The following is a 26,377-nucleotide window of genomic DNA, read 5'->3' as shown; positions in this document are numbered from 1 at the left end:
AAGTTTCAGTAAAAGAGAGGAATTTAGGGTTCCTAACACTAGTCTACAGGCCAACCCATATGAATCATTCCTCTTAAACATGAATGGTAGGCAGCAATGAGAAAGCAAAGCAAACTGAAAATCTGTAAAGGATACATGCACGCATAGTTTTAGACAAAGTTGGTGTTTCACATTGACCCACCTGTAGAGTCAAACTTGTCTATAACGACCATCCAAGGGAAATACAATAAGTGGTCTTGGTAGACAGGTTTCTTTAGTACATGTTTCAATAAGAAACCATTTTCAAGGGAAACAAAAAATGTGGTCTTTGTAAACAGGTGGTCACTAAAGTAGGTTTGACTGTATATCGATATTCAAACAATGACCCACCTGTAGAGCCTTTGCCCTTGCTGACCCCTGTCCTGCCCCCGCTGCCGCTGCCCGGAGCCCTGGAGGAGGGGGGCATGGGCACCGATACCGCACTCAGTCTGCCCGGTGGGGTGTCGATGGCCTCGTAGTGGTGGCCATGACCTCCCTGGGACGGCGTTGAGTCATCGTTGCTAGCGTAGCGGTTGCTCTTCCGGCCTGGACCTCGCTTGGTTGCTCGTTTCAGCTTCAGGGCATCGCTCAGACGTCTGATGAAGGAAGGTAAAGAAAGATGAATCAATCAATTAATGGCCCATTCTAATAACCAGTATAAATATATACATTCAACCCTGCTTTAGTGACCACCTGTCTACAAAGACCAAGGGAAACACAAAGAGTGGTCTTTGTAGACAGGTTCTTTTAGTACATGTTTCAATGAGAAACCATTTTCAAGGGAAACAAAAAATATGGTCTTTGTAGACAGGTGGTCACTAAAGCAGGTTCGACTGTAAATAGTAATTGATTCATTGCCGCTTCCTTTGAGAAGATGTAATGCTGTATTACTAATAAGGCGACAAACTCTTACCCTTGAGGTACACCATCCGAATCTAAGCCCACATTGATGTTGATGGTATCCCGGGGTGACGGGGTATGGGTGGACGAAGCGGACGAGGCTGCCGAAGATGCAGATGACGCCGATGACGCCGAGGAGGCAGAGGATGCAGACGAAGCTGGGGTGGTCGAGGAGGAGGAGGAGGGGTCAGCAGCCGTTACCTTGGAGATGGGGAACTTATCTTTGATGGGAGGAGAGTTGTCCGCCGTGATGGTGGCCTCAGCGAGGTTCTTCACTTGATGCATCACACCTGGGAAAGATGTCAAAGGTCAAATTCATTTAATTAATTATTTATCTATCTATCTATCTATCTATCTATCTATCTATCTTTCTATCTTTCTATTTATTTATTTATTTATTTATGTATGGTTCAACAGTTACACAGTATGACCGTTACCATTATGGTAGTAAACACTAGATTACGATTAACGATCATTATATATTTGCAATTGTAAATAAAACAGAAGAATACAGAGGTACGACAATATAAAATGCCACAAAAATGCTGTAAAATGCAACTCAGTAAAATACATTTTTCCAGTAGAGGTACAAATGACATGATGTACAGGAAACATTAGCAACGTAAACAATCATAACATCTCATAATGTGCACAATGATCCCCTGAATTTCCCTAGCAACACATTATCTAGGAGACAACATATAAACCAAATTCAGAGCAAGTTTAAGTCACAATTGCTAACAAACACATCAAAAGTTGAAAACTTAGGTACTAAAACTTCAAATCATGTTATTTCTATTCATTCATCCATAGGATAACGGACCACTTGTTATTATCAAGATTACTATAAGTATTCCAAAAACACTTTTTGAGTGGCCACAAGTTTTCACACTGGCGTGCAATCTCCAAGCAATTGGAACGTCAGAGCATAATGATGCCACAAACCTTTGGGGAGTGACGCTTACATTCTAAAACACTCTTTGAATGTCCACAAGTTTTCACACCAGAGTGCAATTTCCAAGCAATTGGAACGTCAGAGCATAATGATGCCGCAAACCTTTGGGGAGTGACGCTTACATTCTAAAACACTCTTTGAATGTCCACAAGTTTTCACACCAGAGTGCAATTTCCAAGCAATTGGAACGTCAGAGCATAATGATGCCGCAAACCTTTGGGGAGTGACGCTTACATTCTAAAACACTCTTTGAATGTCCACAAGTTTTCACACCAGAGTGCAATTTCCAAGCAATTGCAACATCAGAGCAAAATAATGATGCCCTCAAACCTTTGGGGAGTGACGCTTACATTCTAAAACACTCTTTGAGTGTCCACAAGTTCTCACACCAGAGTGCAATCTCCAAGCAATTGGAATATCAGAGTATAATTATAATGCTGTCAAACCTTTGGGGGCTTTGGGGAGTGAGGCTTACCTTCTCTGCGGAAGTAGATATGGAAGATATCCGGGAGCTTCTGCATGAGGATCTCAGACATCTGAAGGGCGCCTACGACAACCTTGAGGTCTTGAGACGATAGCATGGCTGCTATGTGACTGTAAGATCAAAACAGAAGACAAAAATCTCACTTTAAATAATATCAATAATCTTCATTGTCATTTGCAATCCTCGCTTTGGAGAAATGCTTATCTATCTCAAGGGCATTTACTACAACTTTGGGTCTTGAGATGATAGCATGGGTGCTATGTTACTGTAAGGTCAAAATAGAAGACAGAAATTTCACTCTAATAACCATATATTTTGATGCTCATTTGCAATCCTCACTTTGGACAAATGCTTATCTAACTTTAAAAAGAAAACATGCAAACAGACAGGGTAGCCAAGAACATTGGTACCTTTTAACATAAATATCTCAGTTGAGAAAACTAAACTACTGCCCTTTGATTTTGGCATCATGTCTTTGACATACGAAAACTCAGTTCGCACCTAAAGCAATAAGGCCCGTGTGCTGCTCTAAAAGCCTTATTGCTTCAAATCTTACCATCTCTTTCAAAGAGAAAGACAACAACATTCAAGAAACACAACTGTAACATTGTACCATTTTGAGATCTTCTGAGCCCCAGCTTGTAAGTCCTCCAAGTCCTCCAATCAATCACAAGTTTGCAATCTCCTATCTTTTATGTACATGACTGCAATTAATCAATCTTTATAAGATGGGACCCATTATGAAAATAAGCACAACAAAACATATCTTAACATCCCATCTTTCCCACAAGTACACGTACCAGGAAGAAGAAAAATACACGAGACTGGTGACCATTTCTTACCTGGATACAGCATGATTCTTCAGCATATCCTTCAGGAGATCTGGCTTGCCAAAGAACACCATTCTTAGTAAGGCCTTCAAACATTTATGCCTGACTGCAGGTCCAGCCTAAGCAAGACAAAGCCAAAACAAAACAAAAAAACATTTTGATAACTGTTTCACTGAAGCAAATGCAAGAGATTACAAGCGATTTTTGCAGATAAATTTTAATTTTGTAGAACAGGGGTTATTTGTATTTGTTCTCACACCAAACTGATGAATTCTTTTGCAGTATTGTTCCCCTAAATAACCTTTAGATCCAGACATTTCCCCAAATGCTGTGGCTATGCTATTCAATTTCAAAAGTAAATACAACAAAATTTATCCAACTATCATAATTGATCTAGTGCTGGTTTATCCTCGTCTAAATGTCGGTTGAATCAAATTTATAAACCGTCTTTGAATTTTTCAATTCAATTCAATTCAACTCAATTCAAATAATTCTATTCAATTCCATAACCCTATCAAAACATGAAAAAATGCTTACATCAAATAAATATTAAATGTAATGCAATATCACATAGAAAATGAAACTTATTTGTAATCATACACTCTTGAATGTCGCCAAGTAAGTAATTACAGCCAAGGAACCCCAAGGCAAGCTACTTACCGATGAGCTGTAGACTTCGTAGAGGACAGCAAAGAGTGACTTAATGAATGCAGCTGACTGGTCACCATCTTCCTTCATGAAAACAACTCGTGCATCTTCCTTGGGAGCTGCTACTGCTGAAGCTGCAATCCGGGAAAAAAAGATATAATTTGTGAATAATCAAACTTGCACAGTTTATACATGTAAATGTACCTCCTTTGAAAAGACCCATCTTGCATCTTTCTAAGGAGCTGCTATGGTTAAAGCTATAATTAAGGGACAAAGAGATACATTTAACTCACTGCCTACTGGAACCAGGTAGTTCCTGCACTAAACCTATGGGGAATATGAGAATCCAGTAGTCAATGGGTTTGTTTTTAAAAAGAAAACTGTTGACAGTTGGTCACCCTACCAACAATCCCTGTACAGACAGTCAATAATAATGATAATAATATGGATATTTATATAGCGTCGGTATCCGTCACGCTCTGACGCTCATGGCGCTTTACACATATCACCCTGGTTGTAGCCGAGCTGCCAAAGTAACTAGCGCTCAAGCATTTCAGGTACCCATTTACACCTAGGTGGAGAGTGGCAAATGTAGATTAACGTCTTGCCAAAGGACATTAGTCCCGCCGCGGGACTTGAACCCCGTACTTTGTGATCTGCAGTCGGGTGACTTATCCACTAGACCACAACACCTCTACAAATAGGCCTATTAAATTGGTTCACTACTGCTTTCATGAATATCTCTCTTTCCCATTTAAAAAAAAAAAGAAGAGAGATAAAGAAGTACGACTTGAAGACATACCTGAAGAGGAACCAGCTCCTGCCGCAGGGTTAGGCCTTCTCTGGACCGGTCTAGCAGTGCCAGTGTCCTCATTGATCTGCTGCATGGCGTTAAAGTCTATGGTGTAGGTCCGCCCCAGGGTGGAGAGGGTCACCTCGTCTTCTCCTGCTTGATGGGCAGCCTAAGAGGGTTGGACGAGAAAAAGAAGGAGGAATGGTGTTATTGGTAGGGTCATGAAACAATGATAATAGTCATGTTTTCTTTAATGTTACGCTTGCTGGAGTTGTTTATGTCATTTGGTGATCCTTTCAGCATTCAAAATAAAATTGAATGTGGTCAAAATATCTTCAAAATAATGTTTCTTGTAATTCTAACATATCTCTCATTTCTCTTAGCATTCTCACGGCAAATCTTCCTGAACTCGTGTTTCACTCTTCATATTGTATGTTTATTTAACGGCTATCGTCCATGACCTGGCATCATTAACTGCATAAACCCTTGACTCATTATATAGACAGATAGAAAACCAGCATCCTCCCCCTTTTTTTTTATATCTTTCTCAGCCCTCCTATATCATGTTTATCTTATGGATGTATGCATCAAGTACGTAACCATTTCTAATTTCTATATACAATGTCATGTACTGTATGGGAAAATGTATCAAATTTAAATGTATCAAATGTAAATGACACATTACAGAACATGAATATGTATACTTGGAAAGATGATATAGAAATCAACAAATCAATTGTCAATAAACAGAGATCATTGTCTTTACCTCGACAATCCTGTTATCGATGCGAGTATACGGATGCCACATTCCCCTGTCGTCCCTCCACTGCCACAGGGCTGCTTCAGTGATCTGGTTAGGTACCTTCTTGAGGTAGGCATCGACGGAGAACAATCCATCACGGGGAAGCCTAGGCATCAACTCACTGGAGTGAAAAACAAGAAATAATAATCATGGTACATCGAGGTATGATTCATCACCAAATATAGAAGATTGAATATTTCTGGTGAGGGGGAGGGTGTGTAGTAATTTTATCCTTGCTACAGTAAAACCTGTATACAAAGACTGTTCTTATCAACCATATGTAGAGGTGTTGTGGTCTAGTGGATAATCAAGTCACCAGACTGTAGATCACAAGGTACAGGGTTAAAATCCCAGCCCGACACTAACGTCATTTGGCAAGATGATAATCTACATTTGCCACTCTACACTCAGGTGTTAAATGGGTTCCCCGATAAGATGTGAAGCTTGATGTATTTTGCACAGCATTGTGAGCTGGAAGAAACATTGTGTGCGGGCAAGCCTGAATACGATGAGCGGGGTAATAATATATCTGTAAAGCACTTAGGGACATCCTTGATGTATTTTGCACTACATGTATATAAAGTATATACGTGGCTTGTGAGGTACATAAGAGGTACATGTAGTAGAATTGACCAATTTGACTTACCCAATCAGTGAGGTGATTTCATACAGCTCCTGGGGACTCCTTGATACAAGCTGTCATGAAGAAGAAAAAAAATTACATGACGCATATCCATCACTACTGCTTACATGTATGTTAAGTTTTGATACTCATATTCAGTAGTAATTCAACATCGATTCCTACAATGATTTGTGTCTACTTATAAATCTGTAATGAATACGAAATGAATATTTCAATGTCCAATGAACACCTAATCTTTGTACTATATAACATTTTTTAAATCATGAAGAAACCTAAGTCTGAAACAAATGAATATGTGCATGTTAAAGGCCCACATATAAATATTTTCTTGAGATTCCTTCATGTCAGACGGTTGTGACTGAACAGTACCTCTACACCGTCCTCTGCTAACATGTTTTCTGATTTTAAGAAGTCACAACCAGAGCTATCATTGATGAATAATTAGGAACATGAATTTGAGTAAGGACTCTTACTGGACCTTTTCAGAGAGCTGCTTAAACAGTACAAGAGACAAAGCAAAACTGCAACTCACAAAAAGATCATTTACAGGCCTGGGGAGTGTTTCACAAAGACTAAGATCGATTTTAAGTTGGACGTAACTATGGCAGGCTGTTCATGCCGCTGTTTGCTCTTACCATTTACTGGCATTGGTATCTCAAGGGACGTAAAAATCATGGTCACAAACCTACAGAATTTACATTTTTTGATAATTCATTATTGAAGGAAAACTATTATCTATTATCTAAAGATCATAATGGTGAGAGCAACCAGTGGCATGAACGGCCTGGCATAGTTAAGTCCAACTTAAAGTTGATCTTTGTCTTTGTGAAACGCCCCCTGATCATTTAGCATGAAGATGAACTTACCTCAATATCTACATTGGCAGAGTCTGAAGCTCCAATCAGGAGGTAGCTGATAGTTTCTGCAATATCTGAAGAAAAAAAAACAGCAAGATTATTTATAGCATAACGTTATTCAATATCAAAATCAAACAAAGGAACATAACATAACGATTATTATTGTTGTATTTTATTTGTATCCTCGAATGTATATATTGTCTATGTTGCTTGTATGTGTACATGTATGTCACTCACCAGTGGAGGACCAATTTCTGTATTTTTTAAATCAGACAATAAATTATTTTTAAATCTTGAATCTTGAAATAATTATATGCGCATTTCAGAAAAAGTGACGCCCGGTCATGCAATGATTAATCACATGTAGGGCAACAACCATTTATCCATTTATCATACAAGTTGTATCTGACCTTGTTAATCAATTCAAAAATAAATCCCATCTTACTTTGTTTAAGCAGCTGCACAGCGAGGCTGGGGCAGTTTGCACACATGAGTGATAGCATACGAATCACCATGATGAACGTCCCTGTACTGATGATAGGGGGTGTCACTACCAGCTAAAATAAAAAACAGATAAAATACACTGTTAACATCAATAATCACCCATCATTTGAGAGAGCGAGTTGTGAACAAAAAGTTAAAGATGACCCATTCCCTGTACATATAGCATGTCATTATCAAACATCTCTAGTTTTAAAGGGATCGTTTAACAATGGTAAATCTGAGATACACGGCCCTACGTGTTATCAGTGTCTGTGATATGGTGTAATATTGAAGCCCTAAAAAAATTGCGCTTCAAAATGATCAAGAAGTGCCTCACAAAAGTAAAAATCTTTGAGTGACCGGTTTTACCATACTCGTTTTCCCTAATAGACTGTAGTGTTATGAAAACCTTCAGGCGAACGGTTTTCAAAATTTGTAATTCCAATCATAAATATCTTGATAATCAGACAGGCGATCGGCTTGTAAAAGTCATGGGGTTCCTGACTGACCTAAAGGTTTATAATTATCATCGCATCATGAGCTAAATCCAGAATTTTGTTTCAGAATCTGAGACAAAGTTACCGGATCCCTTTAAGAATGTAAATGTAAATGTAAATATGTTGATGTATATGGAATAAATAAACATCAAATCAAATCAAAACTATGGGAGTTTAAATTTCCAAACAGATAAATCATTTTCTAGGTTAGTAACGATTGCCTGTTTTTAAAGAGTAAAGTAATGCCTGGTTACAACAAAATATAGAGCAATATTTGTTAAATTGTTAAGAAAGCCGAGGTAAAAATATCTAAAGTCATTTTGAATTACATAGAGCATTATATCATAATGTGATATAAACTGCAGAAGGAACGGACTAGTACCACTACCACTACAATTACCACTACTATACTACTACTAATACTACTACTACTATCACTTCTATTACTAATACTAATACTACTACTACTAATATCATCATTATCATCATCATTAGTATTATGATAATCAGTATTATATAGATCAGACAGTTTCAACATACCAGTTGTTGTAGGTTGGTGAGAAGACCATGTTCTGCTATGAGCAATAGAAGCTTTTCATCATTCTGATAGTTATCCACGAGACGGGCGAAACACAGGCAACAGCTCTCTACAGACTTCTTATCCTGCACAGCGAGAGAGAGAGAGAGAGAGAGAGAGAGAGAGAGAGAGAAAGAGAGAGAGAGAGGAAGAAGGAGAGGAAGAGAGAGAGAAAGAGTGTTCATGAGTAGGTAAAACATGTCCTTGTGGTACAGTCAAACGGGTCTTAGTGGCCACCTCTGTATAAAGGCCACCTGTCTGTAGTGGTCAGCTATATTCAAGTGTGTGTTGTGGTTATTTTACCTAACTGCTAAGAAAGCATAAATGCTTGTAAGTAAGCAACCAGACGGCTGACAGCTTTAGGTCCTCCCCGAGGGACCTGGTAATGAGGATTAATACCTTACCAAAGGGCACTAACGCATCGCCTTGGTTTCGAACCCGGGTCACTGGAGACCACTGCTCTACCGACTGAGCTATCGCGCCCCCTCATATTGCCTTCCTCTATGAGGAAACATGATGAAGAGCCACCTGTCTACAATGGCCACTTCTTGTCTTTCCCTTTGGTGGCCTTAATAGACAGGTTTGACTGTATCTTGAAAACAATATATCAACAAAAGTTGGAAGCAAAGGTCAAACATTTCTCTCCAACTCTTTTATTCTTGAAAGAAATGGTTTTAATATAAAGGCAACAAATTTCATTAAGGAGTCTCTACTGCAAATTTTCAAAAATCTTCTTAAATTTGGCTATCTGGCCGCGAAGGATTTCTTATCAATAGACCGTTTCAAATACGTAATAAAAATAATTGTAATTTTGGAATAATTCTAAATTGTTATTTGCCATACCTGATGTTGAAGTCTTCCAGTGAGCAATGGTAACGAGTTGGCAACCAAATTAAATTCATCCGGTCCCATGCTTTGGCAACAGTTAGCTGCAACAGCCAAGGCATTTCGCTGGGCAGTTATTGAGAAGAACTCGATGTAGAGAAGGCATGCAGAGAGACCACCCTACAAGAAGCAGCAAAAAAGAAGTGATAAGTTGGATTTTTCAAGATAACATTGAAGATATTGGTGATTTACAAATGATGATAATGTAATATCAAAATTGAGTTTAAAATGTTTATTAGGACAATAAGTGCAACCTAAATAAATCAACTAAAAAATAGAACTTTTAAGGGCTTATTTTTCTTTGCCATCCAATTTTGGGTAACGGGTATCTAATTTTTTTACCTGAACACCAGGCTCTAGGGCTCGTACTTGGTACAATCTTGCAATCACAGCATGTAACATGCTGGTAAAAACATTATCATTGTCCCATGTCTACAATATTGTTTCAAAATGCAACAGGGTTTCTTTTTACTTTCCTTTTTTCATACAACATTCACACTTTTTGAAATGATCATTCATGAGTAAACCTAAGAAGTATGGCAATGTAAACAGGCTAACCTCAAGGACATGATATCCCCATAAAGAGAAGACTACTGAAAATAGTGTGTAGAAGGGGACTTTCCCATTACTTTTTATTTTTCTATGAATAAGTGTAGTGTTTCTTACTGCCTGAAGTATGGCTTTGCTGTGTCTTCGAGACAGCATCTCCAGAGCCGTTAGAGATTGCTCGGCGACATCCATGCACTGGATCACTTGGAGCTAGAATGAGGGAAGAAACATGGTAAAAATTTAGGGTTGGTTGGTAAATACTGGGGCGGGAAATACAGGGTGATAAAGCCAAGCAAATTTTGACCCACGAAAGGAAATACCCGGAAGTACTGGAAAGTACTCCACAAACAATACTTTTAACAACGGAAAACTGTTGATCCAAGATTGTCCTTGTGTGTAATCTCTCTTTCTCTCTCTCTCTCTCTCTCTCTTTCATCTCCTCTCTTTGTTTCTTCTACCACCACTCTCTGTTTTCTTCTATGTTCTTATTTCATTCTGATTCAAGTTTGTCTAATCTTTTGTAACTAATTTTTCTTCTTTTATTTGTAATTCAAAGTTCAAACTTTACAGGGAATATAACATGAATATATAAGTAAGAATGTTACCTTCTCTAGGAATACCGGTATTGCATCCATGACAACAGACGATGACCTCGGTAGAGCTTCCATCATGTAGGTCAATGCGCGGCAGGCATGGTTCATCTAGGGGTCAAAGGTAAGAATAAGAAATAATGTTTACAGCAACGTATTACAAACCAAGGCTCTCTAACTGACCATTACATGATAAATACATGTAGCTATTTAGCAAATAGACATCCTGATATACAAATCAATAACTATGGTAATATAAAGTATCAGTCTTGTTCTGTATGCATATTTAGCAAGATCAGATAATCTGTTTAGATTAAACATAACACAAAAATGTGCAAGCATGTATCATAACGACCCAAAATAGTTGATTTGATAAGCTCCTGAGCAAGCTCAACAGTGCTACTTTACAGACACACAATAAAGAACTGTTCAAAAGCTCCTGAATAAAAGTGCGTCTTCAAACACTCTAGGAACATCCCTAAAACATTTACTTACATGTTCGTCTCTTCAAGATATAATTTTGTTAGGGATGCCAACTTGAATTCATTTAATTTGCCTAAGATAGATCCTGATATGTAAGGGCACATTATGTTATGTCCATTGTAAAGTTTCAGAGATGGAAGGCCCTGAAATCTAACATGAGGCATGGAAATTGGCATCCCTGTGTTTCAGTCTTACATTTTATTAAATTATTATTATTCCATTTTATTTCTTTTTTTTTCTTTTTTGTATTCATCTATCTTTTAATTTATTTATATATTCATTTTTCCATTGATCTATATATTCATTCATATTTTTATTTATTTTAATTATTTTAATTTGTATTATTAGTTTGTTTGTTTTGTTTTGTTTTGTTTGTTTTTTTTTTTGGGGGGGGTGGTCTCTGAATTTTTTAGGGTTGCTGGTCCTTGGAGGATTGGGGTGTACTCACGATGTCAAAGTTATGTTCCATGGAGAGTAGGCTGATGAGGGCGGGGACCACCTGCTTGACAGGGAATCCCCCCAGCGTGTCCTCGTTGCCCATCACCAGGAGCTGGCACATCTCGATCACAGCCTGAAGCTGCTGGCTCTCGTCTCCGCTGGCCTGCAGGCCTGATAATAGCTGGTGAGCTTTGCTGCCTGGTAGGGCGAGAGGAAGATTGAAAAGACAGAATGAGCTAGGGTAATAATTTCCAAAGCTCTTTGGAAGCGCATGGAGATGTTATTTCATAACGTATTGTGCGCTATACAAGAACTGAACTATAATTATTATTATTATTATTATGGTGTGTGTGTTTGTGTGTAATTGGGTTTTTTACAGATGTGTATCAATCAGATTAGAATATTTACGTCTGCGGACCGACCTTTAACGTCGCCACCCGAAAAACGTGACTCAGCTTCGAACTGGGGTCACCTGAGCCAGTTTATAGGCGTAGACAGAGAGCTGACCAAATGAACCCACTCATATTTCCCTGAGTATGGGCTAAAACTAACCTCTTTTACAGATGAGGAAAAGTATTTCTTTGATTTGAAAATTGTTAAGTTATTAATAAATATTTGGCCTATAAATTAAACAATGTTTGAATGTATGTGGTCTTTATAGACAGGTTTGACTGTATGTGGTCCTCATAGATGGGTGGTCTTTCTATGCAGGTGGGTCTTTAAAGAGGTTCTGAATATACTTACTAGCTCCAGACCCCATGCTGCGTTGTAGAAGCTGGTGCATGCGCGGTCCAAGAGCGTTGAACAGATGTGGAGGTACCCCTCGGGACTCCAGAAGAGCTAGGAGGCAACAAAAACAAGACATCATCATCATCATCATTTATTAAAGGGATTGAGTAACTTTGTCTCAGATTCTGAAATAAAATTCTAGATAAAGCTCATGCTACAATGATAATTATAGGTCAGTCAGGAACCCCATGACTTTTACAAGCCAATCGTCTGTCTGATTATCAAGATATTTAGGATTGGAAATCGAAGTTTAAAAATTTGTTTTCCTAGTAGTTTTTATTACGCTACAGTCTATTGGGGAAAATGAGTATTGTAAAATCATCTCTTAAATACTTTTGCTTTTTTGAGGCACTTCATGATCATTTTGAAGCGCAATTTGTTTGTGCTTCAATATTACACCATATCACAGACACTGATAACATGTAGGGCCATGCATCTCAGATTTGACATTGTTAAACGATGCCTTTGAAGTCAGCATTATTCTCTCTTACAAGGGTAGACTGAATTTCACGCCATGATGTCACGCCCTCCCTCTACTTCTTCTTGTCTCGCGTATCCTCCTCATTCAGACCAATGTTACTGCTTTCTTTATTCACCATATCTTTCCTTGAAATCTCAAGTCTTCATTTCCCTCTGATGCCATCCACTTCCAGATCCCACGCTAATTTTCAGAGATCCATCATATTCCCTTCTCGACACATGACGTATCCATCTCAACCCACTTCTCTTTACTACTTCCAACCAGTTTCTTCTTCTTCTCCTCCTCCTCTTTCTTTCTCTTGGCAGTTTATAGCATAATTTATGACAAAGACTCGAGAGCATATCATTCAGAAATATTCATGGAGAATACAATCCTGTGATCGCCTAGCTTAGCAAGCAGCACAAGGAGGTTGGCACGATGCCAAGGGGAATAAATTACCTTGTAGTCTCGTAACTTCAGACTCGTCAGCGTCGCCTTTGCTGCCGGCTGCTAAGGCCGAGGCGCCTGTGCTGGATCCTGCGGCTGAAAAAAAACATTCAAAACATTTGCTAAATTTACCCAGGCTACCAGAATTCATCATATAGCTTTATGAGAATCAGAATGGTACAGCTATACAACAAGTAGTAACCTTTTCCCTCGTACAAACGTGATAACAATAATAATAATCATAAAATTCCGCTTTTGATATAGCGCCCAATACATCAATACAACAATGTGTCTTTAAGCGCTTTACAGATATATTATAAGTGATATGAATAAATGCATAATGGCATTTTCTTCTATTATATCGGGGTCAATAAGAAAGTTAATCGCTTTGTATAATACTTTTAAAACCTATCCGCAGTGGATAACAAGGGACATCTGTTTGAAGTGAATACCATATTACTGTTATTCTAATAACAATGATTATACTTGGGTCTTGAACCCTGGACCTTGCAAATGACAATATGACACAGTGGCTTCCCTGTGCAGACCCTCGTTCAATGCAAAAGTAGCATTAGTTGGGTTAGCATATATGTATTAACATCCCCTATCCTATCCTATCCTATATTGGTATAAAACTACCTATGACTATACTTGGGTCTTGAACCCTGGACCTTGTGAATGACAGAGGACACTTACCAGTGGCTCCCTGTGCTGACTCGTCAGATGCGGTAGGAGCATTAGTTGGGTTGGCTTATGTATTAACCTCCCCTATAACTCTCAACCCTATATTGATGTCAAACTACTAATGACTTTAGATGAGTCTTGAACCCTAGACCTTGTAAATGACAGAGGACACTTACCAGTGGCTCCCTGTGCTGACTCGTCAGATGCGGTAGGAGCATTAGTTGGGTTGGCGTCAGTATTAGCATCCCTTCCTCCAGTTCTGCCCTCCTGTCGGCCAGAGCCCCCTGGCCCTCGCTTACTCATGCCCGAGCTGCGCCGGCTCCTATTGCAACACATCAAAGTCAACGAATTACATTTTGTTATGGCCCCTTTAATAACCATCATCCTAACTGGTCATATTTATTAACGTAGTTACAGACATTTTGTACATGTGATTTTTATATATTTACACATTTGACCAATCGTATCCATTAATACAATTTACAGGTTTTTTTTCCTATGTCCAAGAGCTATTTTTGCATGGAGGGGGGGGGGGGGGGGGGGGGACCATATGAATTTTTTTTTTTAGTCACTGATACACATATTCACAGCATATCTAATCCAATCGGAAGTTTAATTAAATTATGTTTTTTAATGTACATACATGCATGATACCAGTGATTCACATGTTGATGATCGTTTGTTATTAAAATTATATTTTCACCCTTTATACCACATCACAACATCAAAAAGAAAAGCTTCTTGATATAAGTGTAGGCACCAATAACAGCACACATCCTGGGGGGTGTTTCACAAAGATCCTAAGTTGAACTTATCTCTAAGTTGGACTTAAAAAATATGGAAAGCCATTAGCATCTTTGAAAATATTTTGTAAAAGTTATTTTGAAAGGCATTCATTGTTTATTGAAATCATTCATATTTTCTATCATCAAGGAGATTTCATGTTCTGGATGTGGAATTAATAAAAAGTCTAAAATACTTGAATTTCTGCTTTTGAATATATTTCATTTAAAGACTCCAATGGCTGTCCATAATTTTTAAGTCCAACTTAGAGTTAAGTTCTACTTAAGATCTTTGTGAAACACCCCCCTGGTTCAAGTCACATGCACAGCATACAAACACACGTAGCATGAAATTTTGGTCATAACCATTCAGCTATTTCTTGTTATATTTAGAATACGATGGTATTCAAGGATAAATCCCCTTTCAGAATATTTATTTTTTCTACACTATCAAACTGAAATAAATAGAATGAGAAAGCCCACAAAATCATTCCTCAATCCTCATGATAACCATCTCTTCCATTTGAGGTATCTTTGATGCAAGTGTTACCATGGAAACCATTATTTCTCGTCTCTCTCTCTCTCCCTACGTACCTTGTGCTTGCACACGTTCCCGTGGTGGTTTCTGTTGACCTCTGACGGAGAGAATCGGAGCGAGCGGTCGATGACCGGCCCTTTCCCTTCCCTGCTCAAGAGAAACACAAGAGATGCATCAGACAAATAAATACGCAAGAGAAGGAAAGTTCACAAATTTCATGAGTAGTTCAGATTTGTTTAAGTCCTTGGCATGACATTGACAAAACACTGAATTTTACCATTCATGAAAGTTTAAACACAAGAGATACATAACACATGTACGAGAGAGGGACATGTGTCTTCATAATGATCACAAACCTGCTGACAAAATTACACAACAAAAATGAAGACCCTTTCATGGCAAAAGTATGAATATAGCAATTTATTTTGCATGCGTTTACACGGAAGCTTTCAGAAAAAGAGAAGAATTTAGGTTTTGTAGCATTGGTCCGAGTGCCGCAAGACCTGCTGACAAAATTAAACAACAAGTACATGCATGAATACAATGTATTTTGCATGCATTTTGACAGTTTTCAGAAAAAGAAAAGAATCTAGGCTTTGTAGCATTGGTCTGATTGCCGTAAGGTGGGAATCATTTCTTCTTAGTAGGAATGGTTGGTATCTATGGTAATGATATCTTGATAAAACATAATGGGGCAAAAGATGAAACCTCATCCTATTTTGTTTTTTAATTTTTGCATTGCAGCCAAATAAGAATTGTATCCTTCTGATAAACTTATAACTTCAGAACATTGGGGACGGATTATTCTGAATCAGAATGATTTGAAAGAAGCATGGGGCTATTCTTTAAAGCTTATCTGCCATAGTTTACAGGAGGGATTAGACCGCCCTGCAAGGTCACTGGACAGGTGGTTATCTCATCAACTCAGCTCTCAGTTAACATAAGAAAAAGAGGATCATGGGGGACCAATGGTCACCGATTAGGCATTGTTTGTTATATAGAGGGCGCAAGTAGCTACAAGTAGTGCAGTGGGCCTTTAAAGCTTCAAAACGGAAAGGGTAGTCTTATTATCTTTTTCGTTACAAAGCAGTAACATGTACATGTACTCTTACCTCACATAGGTGCTTCAACAAAAAGTGGATAGACATGAACAAACGTGCTTTACTTGTTAATACACCAGTAATTAGTCAGCTCATCAAATTATCCATTCTTTTTTCCAGATGATTTCCTTCATTTTGTCTTCCCAAAGCCGCTTCCTTCCAGGCATCACTGTTATTTTCAAACAATCATGTTGTGTAAGAACACAATGTGTGGCAAAGGTAGATTAATGTCTTGCCAAAAGACATTAGTTTTGGGACTAATTAATTAATGTTATTCTTTTCCTTGTGAAAATTGAATTACTGGTTTACCCACCTTTGACAGTTGCTTTGTGGTTGCTACTCTGCTTTCTGGCTTTTGGCTGTGACGCAGAAGCCGATGAAGATTGCTTGGCGGTAGCGGGCTTGGCAAGTTTCTTATTGCTTTTCCTCTTGGCCTGTGCTGCTGCTTGCACAGGGGTTTTCTGTATTGCAGTTTTGGAGACCGTCCCTTTGGCCTTCTTAGAACCTGCTTGGTCGCTTGGCGTAAGGCTTTTGGCTTTGGTAGCACTTGCGGTCAGATCGTTTGCTTTGGTTTGAGGTTCACCAAAGGTAACACTGTTCAGTTTGGGTTCCTCCAACGACTTGGTGAAGGAGGTGGAAAGGGTGGTGGTAGTCCTGAGACCTAGGCGGCGCGGGGAGTAGTAGTCCAAGGCCTCAAATTGGTAGGGGTGATGTCGGGAGTATGAGCGTAGGGAGCGGGATGTAATGTTTATATTCACCCGGCCACTTTTCAAATCACTCGACACACTAGGTTCGGAGCCCTCTAGTTCCCCCGTTGGAAGGGCTGCACTTGTGAAAGAACTCCCGGCGAAACAGACGCTGCCTGTGGAGTCCGATAAGCTAAAACGACTTGATCCTCCAGAGAGGGAAGACCACGCTGACGAAGCGGAAGACGTGCTCCCGCGCCTGCGCTGCTTAGAGTCCCGCGAGTGCGCGCTCTCGTTGCCGCTGACGTTGTTCTGGACAGAGTCCTCGCTCTGCAGGAGGTTGTGCTTGGAAAGCTCGACAGTCTTTTTGGATTTCTTTGGGAGGTTGTGACGCTTGCTCTTGAGAGTGGTCACTGGAATGCACACTTCGTGTTTGTGTCTATTGTTTTTGATTAGCTGAGCACCGCTGCTGCTGTCAGCGTTGGAGGCATCCAAGAGAGTACTTGATGATACCTTGGAAGGTGGAGCTCCGTGGCTCTCGGTTGAAGCCTTCCTCTTGCTTGCACTGGTGAGAGTTTGCTTCTTGCTGCAATACCAAAAACACACAAATAGGTGGATATGTAAATGAAAAAACCAACATTTGAACAGCTTGTGAGGAATCTGTGTACACAAACCCTCCATTTGCATGTACCTATGATCTTTTGTAAAATGTCATTTTCTATTTTTTTAAACATTCCAATTAAAACAACTTTACTTGCATTGTTCGACAGTGGAACGCTCTCCCTTTTGAGGTTGTCCTGGCTCCATCAGTGGAAGCCTTCCAGCGACAACTAAAGACGGGGGAAGTAAATTCCGGCAAATTTTGTACGGGCACTATGTATATATGCACCTTTCACCTGCACACCTGGGCATCCCTATGTCCCGGTGGGGTCACTCAATGTGACTTCCGGACCGCATGACCGTTACCAAAATCGCGGAAAAAGGGGTCAATTTCAAGCAATGTCCACGGACAAAATATTCCTCGAAATAAAGAAAATAGGGGTGCACAGGTGTCCCCGAAATTGATAAATAGGGGTCAGGAAAAGGGAAAAGAGAAAACCGGGAAGGGAAAAGAGAAAACCGGGAAGAAAAATTCTCGGAGCCGAGTCTTGTCCTTGAAATATGGTAAAATAGGGGTAAATTTGCGAAAGTGTCCTTACAATCTTATAAATAGGGGTATTCCAAAATACGATGTTGTCCTTGTTTTGACGTAAAAAAGGGGTTAAATTTCACAAAATGTCCTTGAAATTGACCGCAAAAGGGGGTTATATGCATTGGTGGTAACGGTCATACGTGTCACTCTTTGCAGGGGAGTGACCCCACCGGGCCCTATGTCACCACACACACATGCACTCACACACATCTGCAAGAATCTTCAGCAGTGAAGGAGGCAGATTATTTTGAAGAAGAAGAAGAAGAAGAAGAAGAAGAAAAAGAAGAGATGAGAGGGACATGGTTACATCTTTCAACCTACCTTGACTTGATGCAAGTCTCCTGTCTAGAGGACACTTGATGCTTCTGGTGATTTGATAGGTCTTGTACAAGACTGGCTACCGAAGATCCAGCGGTCGAGGAGGCCACGGCGTTGCTAGTAGTGGTAGACGTGGTAGCAGTGGCACCTCGCTTTGATCGTCGGTGTTTGGACCCCCCTAATTGGTGGCAGCTAGGGCTCTGGTCGGCCATAATAGGCACCGGTCCTGGGACGAGACATTCCCAAAGGTTCCTCAGGTCAGGCGAATGATATCTGCTCTCTGGAAGACACAAGCAAAGATTCAATCAATTTCATGATTTGATTTGATTTCATGATTTTACCCCTGATGTAAATGATTGTTGTTATTTTACCTGACTGCTAAGAAAGCATAAATACTTGTAAGTAAGCAACCAGATGGCCAACGGCTTCATGTCCTCTCCGAGGGACCTGGTAATGAGGATTAATGCCTTACCAAAGGGTACTAGCGCATCGCCTTAGTTTCGATTCCGGGTCACTGGATTACGAGACCACTGCTCTACCGACTGAGCTATCGCGCCTTCCTTCAATTTGTATTTCACTACCACTTCTCGTTTACCCAATGCCTATGAGAAGTGGGTGGTCCATGAATTAGGCCTAGGAGAATTAGACAATTTAGCAGTCAACAGATGAAGACAAAATATATCACCACTATTTCAATCTGAGATATTCCCATCAGGTTTCTGAAAAATGCAATAATTTTTTTTTGTTTTTTTCACACGTGATTGAATTTCAAGTTTGGGGAGGAGAAAAAAAAATTGCATTAAAAAAAAAGGTCCAACATATTATACTCACTCATGTACTCACTGTGTATACATGTACGTAGCATGCCCTATTTATCTTGCTCCCTTTTTCCATTAACATTAATACAATATATGAATTTTGTATGACTCATCATTTCTACACATTAAACATTTATGGGTTAGTTCTCAATTATTTCATCGCACCACAGGTACTACTGTTAACACTATTATTTTCGTGCTGAGCGACCCCAAAACAGATTCGCTGGTTCTTAAATTTGTGTTGCACCAAATTCAGCCCGTTCAGAACACGCATAAGAAGTCATGTTTATATTTTCGCGACTTTAGCGCCAAATCCGTGAAAATTTATGTACCGTGTTTTGTGGATTTATTTTCTTTGTTTTTGTTTTTAGTTTAGCTTAGTTATGAAAGGTTAATACAGGAACTACATTTAGATGAATAGCCAATTACTGTGAACATTTTAGACACTTTGCCTGAAATGTGTCATGTAGATATAGTCAATGAGAGTTTACTACATATTTTTCAGTGTATTTTATTATTATCATTGATCCGTTTTCATGCTGCCAAACTTTTTTTACGACTACTTATATCTTAACTGTAAACTACTGTATATTTTAGCGTCATTTATCTGAGTGATGAAGCCATTGGTTGGGTTTTTAACTTGTCCTGTATCCGGAGGCATGTTTGGTTTTCACCTATCTAAATACATAAATTATACCAAAGAAGTTCAAATAAAATATGCAATTTCAAGAAATAAACCAATCGTCGCCTTCAGTAAATGTTTCTTGCTTTGGCAGCCCTTAACATTTCACAAAAATTCCATGCCGGAAAATTTCTGGTTTTATAGTATTTTTTTCCTTTCAAGACTGAAAGGTTTGTAAGTCATAATTTAAAAGCAAGAAATATTCATTTTAAAATGATGAAATGCTCCCAAATGGACGCAGAGCCTCTCTCATTGCCTTACTGCCTCGGGACTCTGAATGATACACATGTATATTGATTTTTCCTGCCAGACAATCTCATAAACCCATAAGAGTAAAGTATGCCCATGTTAAGCCCTTTATATTGACAATTCCCTGTCCTTCCTTGCAGTAGAGGAAGATTACTGTGTCATAAAATTGGTCTTTTGTGTCATCATTCCACACGTTCACACACAAGTCCACAAGCAAGACACAACAATGGTCCAGTCACTTCCACACATGAAAGGCTATGTATGAACGTGTACATGTACATTACGTGTAAATTACATACACAAACAGGTGTAATAGGTTACATCTGCAGTACTGTGTATGTACATGTACATGTACCTGTCAACCTTTCACAGCAAAAATTAGGAATCTCTCAAGACAAAATTAGGAATATAGTCTATTTTGTATACTTTTAACATAGAATATTTGAGAAAAAGACAGGAATCTACATGTAGGGTTCAAAAAATAGCTTGAAGGCCAAAAAGAGGAATCATTCCACCAAAATAGGATTGATTGGAAACCATGTACAATAGCACACTAATTCTGTTTTCACACTGGCAATATTTTGCTTAACCCCGTACTATAGGTGGGGTTAAGGGGGGGTCTTAGCCCCACCTATAGTACGGGGTTAAGCCTATTCCACTTTCTGTTCAGACTGGTTTTTACCAAAGTGGGCTAAAGTTGGCTAACCCCACCTATAGTACGGGGTTAACTAACCCTGCAAAATAGCAGGGCTAACTCCGCAATTGCGGTGCTAAGCAAATAAATGAGAACAGAAACGAAAAATAGTCCGGTACTACGCAATGGAGCGTATCGCAGCTGGCCAGATGCGAAGTATGTCCAATAATAACATTCACGATATCCGGGGTTAACGAAATGCAGTGAGAACAGCTGGAGTTTTCTTATTCCAGAATAGGCGCTAGTACGGGACTAAAAACAGCGAGTGTGAAAAGCCAAAAAAAATAGTCCGGGGTTAAGGATAGTATGGGGCTAAGCAAAGTACGGGGTTAAGCAAAACCAGTGTGAAAAGAGTATTACAGTATTGCTCAAAATGAAGTAGACACATTACCACCAAGTCGCACCAAAGTCTATGGGATAATACATGCAGTCACGCGTGACACAGTGCAGTGTCTACTTTATTCCAAGCAATACTGTACCACATGTTTTACATGTGCACTGCATCTATTGTTCAATAAACCATGTAATTATGAAAATATTTGATGTATCCCCAACCTCGGAAATTGTCATTAATCACTTCTGTGCCACCAGACTTTGTTATAACGATCATTAATTTGATGGCAAGTAACTCATTAAGGATTTTAAAGCTACTGTTATGTTTCACTGTTAAATTAGCATTAAATAGTCTCTATGATATTACACTATGAATTGTCTCATGAAAACGTAAACATGAATACATTACTTCTGTGTTGTATGATTTACATGTTCCATAGTACCAGAACTATGGAACAATCTCCCAGAGTCGCTAAAATGTTGTCCTTCACTATCACTACATCAGTTTAAATCCGAAATGAAAACATATCTGCTTCGATCATGCCAGTCTTAAATCATAAAGTAAATATGTGTATTTTGTAATGGATTTGATAATTGTAAGTGATAAGCGGTGAAACCTCAATATTTGTCATGGCTTCCCTTTTCTCTCTCTCTCTCTCTCGGGGCAGCGCCAGGAGCGTCACAACGTGACGGACATGTGCGCTATATAAGAAGCCACCATTATTATTATTATTATAAGAATTGAACATTATTATTATTATTATTAAATTGTATGCATGATACCTGTTTCTGTACAAAGAAATAAAACTAGAGCCATACATGCAGCACTTCATGTATACATGTATTGTACACCAATAAATTCCATTCATTAATCACAGACAGCAGTATCAACATGTACTTGAGTACATGAAATGTATGTAGCACCTACACTACTGCCTAAAGGTTTTGGCAGCGGGCTGCGGGCGCGGGCAAGCTACTCGCGGGTCGCGTATTTTTTTTGAGTGTCAATTGCCAAAAATGTGAGCAAGTTCGGGCAGATTTCGGGCAGATTTCGGGCAGATTTCGGGCAGCTTTCGGGCAGCTTTCGGGCAGCTGAATTGAACGCACGCGCGGAATTTGGGGGAGCGCCCGAACTTCGGGAAGTTCTCGAACTTCGAGCTGCTTTGTTTACTTTGTTGCTATGCGCCGTTGCTTTGCGCGCAATGTCTGTGAAAAAATGCGCATCTGCGTGGAATGCTAGTGCTACGCGGCTTTGTGATGTCATAATGGTTATCTCCAAACGTCACAATAGTCACTCTAACTCGATGTTTTTGTCAAGAAAACAACCATTAAACAGATTTAATTAACATGCGGTGAACGTCTGCCGAGTCGGCGTTCTCGAACTCATGTCATTTTGTCCAAGTTAAAATAAACACGATGGAAGGACATAGCTAAAAATTAAATCAATTTACAATTTAAGTATTTAGTGTTGAAGTATTATCACTTATTTTGGTACAGTTGTCGCCTAACTTTTTTGTCAATTGCGGACTACCGCAGATTTTTTTCTTCTCCAGGCGGCTAATTACAAAATAGACAAAATTAACCGTGTGATACGAGGATAAATGCTTTGATAAAACCAGGGAGGTGACCCACACGCATCCGGTAACCCTTGCTTCACACGCAAAGGGGGATTGACTGGCGATTTTTACCGGAATCTGGCGAACAGTTTGCCTTTGCTTTTCTTCATCTGGAATCAACCGAAATATCAAAACATCCAAATAATTATAAAGACTTACTTTAGGGTTCGTACACTTACACATTTTAAAAATTCCATGACTTTTCATGACTTTCCAGAGCAGGATAATGTAAATTTCCATGACCATTTTCAATGATGAACATGTCTTAATTTAAAGCGTACAACTATACATCATCGCAATACTAGAAAGCAAATCACAAAACTATAGGGCGCACCCCTATTTCGAAGATCCCCCCCCCCCCAAAAAAAAAAAAAAAAAAAAATCAGAAAAAAAAATCTGGAAAAAAAATCTGTCATCTTTAGTTTAAAAAAAAAACATTGTTAGTTGTTACTAGACCTTGGTCTAACTTAATTCACAAGCACTTCAACTGTGCCTCGTATAATGAAAAGTGAAAGTATTTTTCGAACACTGAAATAAGACGCGATCTGATCTGGTTAACAAAAAGCCACCGAAAAAAAGCCAACATTGGTCTTTTTGTTAACATCAGATCGGCTCTTATTTCAGTGACAGTGTTAAAAAATACTTTCATTTTATTACGAGGCACGGTTGAAGTGCTTGTGAACTGAGTTAGACCCAGTAACAATGTTGTTTTTAAAACTAAAGATGACAGAATTTTCCTCCGAGTCCAAACAGAAATGTGGACAGGCTAGTTTTCGTGTGGTGATTCGTTATCCCTTGTGTGAGCTGCATCATACAGGTGAGTGAGCTGAAGACACGGTAGAGCTTCGGCCGGCAAAGTGCCTTGTGACAGGGCATAATTTATCGAGACTGAAAACAAACTGAAAAAACCCCTCTCTTCCTTTCAAATTAGGAACGTAGTTTAACTTCAAATAGTAGATCCTATTCTTTATTTGCATTATGTAATTCATGTTGAGACACAGAGATTTTTGAAAACCACTAAAAAGTAGCATTTGAGGACTCAAATATCCTGTTCCTGACTATTTAAGGTGCACTCCCGACTTTCGATATTTTGCTGACGGAAAAAAGATGTGCCTTCATTGCGGACGTTAGGGAAAGCAGCAACCACGAGGCTAGGCTAGTTAACTACTGGCTGTATGCTCGTGCTCGCACAATGGACGCCAAATGTGGAATCAAATGCGATTCAGGGTTGCGATATTCGAGTAAAGAGCAACACAATTTTTAAAGGGGTTCTTAAGAAAACACGAGTGGCTCATGATGCATAGTTATTTACATTTAAATTATTGTTTTATGAATATTCTGTGGCCGCTCGCGTGGCCCCTGTCAAATTCCACCAGCCTTCAGCATGGACCTACTACGAACCATCATGATGACAGAGAAAGTGCATGTTACGCAATGTTTACGCCTTTTCTGTTCTTTCTACAAACCGCAGCGGCATGCATGTCTGAAGTGAGAGGGCAACTTCACGAAACAAAGCTTTAGTAAACAAATCAAATTTCTAAAGGGAACCGCTTTGTGTGGAAAAGGAAAGTTATTGCCCAGTCACTGAAGAGATGTTGAGTTGTTCTGATGATACCGATTTATCGATGGTGACCGTAGTGATGATGATGGTGATGATATTGATGGACGATGATGAAAATGCTGGCTGTATGTATTGATGGCGATTATAAAATGATGATGTAGTTGTAGAGAAACTCCAGCCCCCCCCCCCCCCCCCCCCCACTTCACAAAAATACACACACAAGATAGCATGGCGATAAACAATGAAAATACGTTATAGATGGAAATAAAATTCGAAAAACGAGTAATACATAAGGAAATAACAAAGAAATACTTGAGGATTGAGACAAAAATAGGAATGATTGAAAAAATCTAAGAAATACATAAAGTGAACACATTTACGAAGGAAACCAGAAGAATGATTAATAATTGCTTCATAAAGATCTACGTATGGAAAGAAAAAATGATAATCGAAAATACATGATTAAAGAAAGAAAAACATGGAATTAAACAAGGGGGTGATTGTGAAATGGGGTAATTTCCAGGGAAATGTAAATGTCCACGGGGGGGGGGGGGGAGAGTAATTGGCCGGGGTGATTGCCCAAGGGTAATTCTCCTAGAACTAGAACCGTAATGAACAAGAGAAGGGAATATACAAGCATAGAGAGAGAGAGGGTGGAACAAAGAATTGCAAAAACAGAAAATGATGAGAAAGATTAGAACAAATGCATACGCTTAGTTTTCAGGGCAGAACTGCTCTCTCTCTCTCTCTCTCTCTCTCTCTCTCTCGAAGATTCAATCATCACTACTAAGATCACGTGATCTTACCGCGCAAACATGATCTGTTTATAAATAACTTTTGAGATAAACGCATGTTGCCAGACACCTTGTCTCCAAAGTACCCTTTGTTTAGAAACACTTTTAACATAATACGAAATATACGCTACGCTAGCTCTCCTCATTCAAACATTCAATTCATTGGTGAACAAATTAAATTTGGAATTGATTAATAAGTTCTCTGCTTGTTTCGTGTGTCTATGTTTGTTCTTATTTTTAGTTAGATTGTCTTCTTTTTCTTCTCCTTCCTTTTCTTCTCCCCCTTCTTCTTATTCCTCTCCCCCTTCTTCTTATTCCTCTCCTTCCTTTTTTTCTTCCCCCACCCCTCTGCTTCTTCATATCCACTTCTTCTTTTCTTCCACCCCCGGCCCCGCCCCTCTGCTTCTTCACCTACTCTTCTTCCCCCCCCCCCCTGCTTGTTTATCTCCCCTTCTTCTTTTTCCTCTCCTTCCTTTGTTTTCTTCCCCAATCCCCTCTGCTTCATCTACTCTTCTTCTTTTTCTTTACCCTCACCCCTTTGCTTCTTTCATCTATTCTTCTCCCCCCCCCCCCCTCTGCTTCTTTATATCCCCTTCCTTTTTTTCTTCCCCAATCCCCTCTGCTTCTTCATTTTCTTCTCCCCCCCCCCCCTCTGCTTTTCATCTACTCTTCATCTTTTCTTCTTCCTTCGTTTTCTCCCCCTGCTTCTTCATCTCCTTCCTTTTCTTCTCCCCCTTCTTCTTTTTCTTCTCCTTCCTTTTCTTCTCCCCCTTCTTTTTTTTTCCTCTCCTTCCTTTGTTTTTCTTCCTCAATCCCCTCTGCTTCTTCATCTACAGGTGTACTCTTCCATCTTTTTCTTCACCCCCACCCCTTTGCTTCTTTATCAACTCTTCTCCCCCCCCCCCCCCCCCCCCCTCTGCTTCTTTATATCTGTTTTCCTCTCCTTCTCCTTGGGCCTTTTTTCCTTCCCAATCCCCTCTGCTTCTTCATCTACTCTTCTTCATTTTCTTCTCCCCCGCCCCCTCTGCTTTTCATCTACTCTTCTTCTTTTCTTCTCCTTCCTTTTCTTCCCCCTCCCCTCCTTCTACATATTTCCTTTCTTCTTTTTCCTCGCCTTCCTTTTTTTTTTTAAGGTCACGAACGTGATGCAAGCAGCGCAAGCATAGGTCCTAAGTTGACCTAGATATAGCTTCGCGTACCAC

At 39.4% G+C, this 26,377-nt stretch overlaps 1 protein-coding gene across 1 annotated transcript in view; it reads right to left on the bottom strand.

The window, feature by feature from the left end:
* The window catches only part of LOC578329 (E3 ubiquitin-protein ligase TRIP12), a 62,318-nt gene that overhangs the window by 21,774 nt on the left and 14,167 nt on the right, over positions 1 to 26,377 (bottom strand). Inside the window, exons 2-22 of the mRNA XM_030981766.1 lie at positions 18,432 to 18,708; positions 16,546 to 17,504; positions 15,189 to 15,279; positions 13,989 to 14,134; positions 13,141 to 13,224; positions 12,177 to 12,272; positions 11,443 to 11,630; positions 10,527 to 10,622; positions 10,039 to 10,131; positions 9,331 to 9,492; positions 8,451 to 8,573; positions 7,376 to 7,487; positions 6,940 to 7,004; positions 6,077 to 6,126; positions 5,395 to 5,551; positions 4,638 to 4,797; positions 3,848 to 3,969; positions 3,200 to 3,306; positions 2,349 to 2,467; positions 932 to 1,208; positions 370 to 614 (exon numbers count right to left, since the gene is read on the bottom strand). Coding sequence (XP_030837626.1) covers positions 370 to 614; positions 932 to 1,208; positions 2,349 to 2,467; positions 3,200 to 3,306; positions 3,848 to 3,969; positions 4,638 to 4,797; positions 5,395 to 5,551; positions 6,077 to 6,126; positions 6,940 to 7,004; positions 7,376 to 7,487; positions 8,451 to 8,573; positions 9,331 to 9,492; positions 10,039 to 10,131; positions 10,527 to 10,622; positions 11,443 to 11,630; positions 12,177 to 12,272; positions 13,141 to 13,224; positions 13,989 to 14,134; positions 15,189 to 15,279; positions 16,546 to 17,504; positions 18,432 to 18,708 — 3,729 coding nt within the window. The remainder of the gene's footprint in view (positions 1 to 369; positions 615 to 931; positions 1,209 to 2,348; positions 2,468 to 3,199; positions 3,307 to 3,847; positions 3,970 to 4,637; positions 4,798 to 5,394; positions 5,552 to 6,076; positions 6,127 to 6,939; positions 7,005 to 7,375; positions 7,488 to 8,450; positions 8,574 to 9,330; positions 9,493 to 10,038; positions 10,132 to 10,526; positions 10,623 to 11,442; positions 11,631 to 12,176; positions 12,273 to 13,140; positions 13,225 to 13,988; positions 14,135 to 15,188; positions 15,280 to 16,545; positions 17,505 to 18,431; positions 18,709 to 26,377) is intronic.

This window comes from Strongylocentrotus purpuratus, unplaced genomic scaffold (genome assembly GCF_000002235.5).
Source record: "Strongylocentrotus purpuratus isolate Spur 01 unplaced genomic scaffold, Spur_5.0 spur5_scaffold_12, whole genome shotgun sequence".
Taxonomy (NCBI): Eukaryota; Metazoa; Echinodermata; class Echinoidea; order Camarodonta; family Strongylocentrotidae; genus Strongylocentrotus; species Strongylocentrotus purpuratus.
Note: the sequence above shows the minus strand (reverse complement) of the source record. Positions and strands in the feature narration are given on the sequence as shown.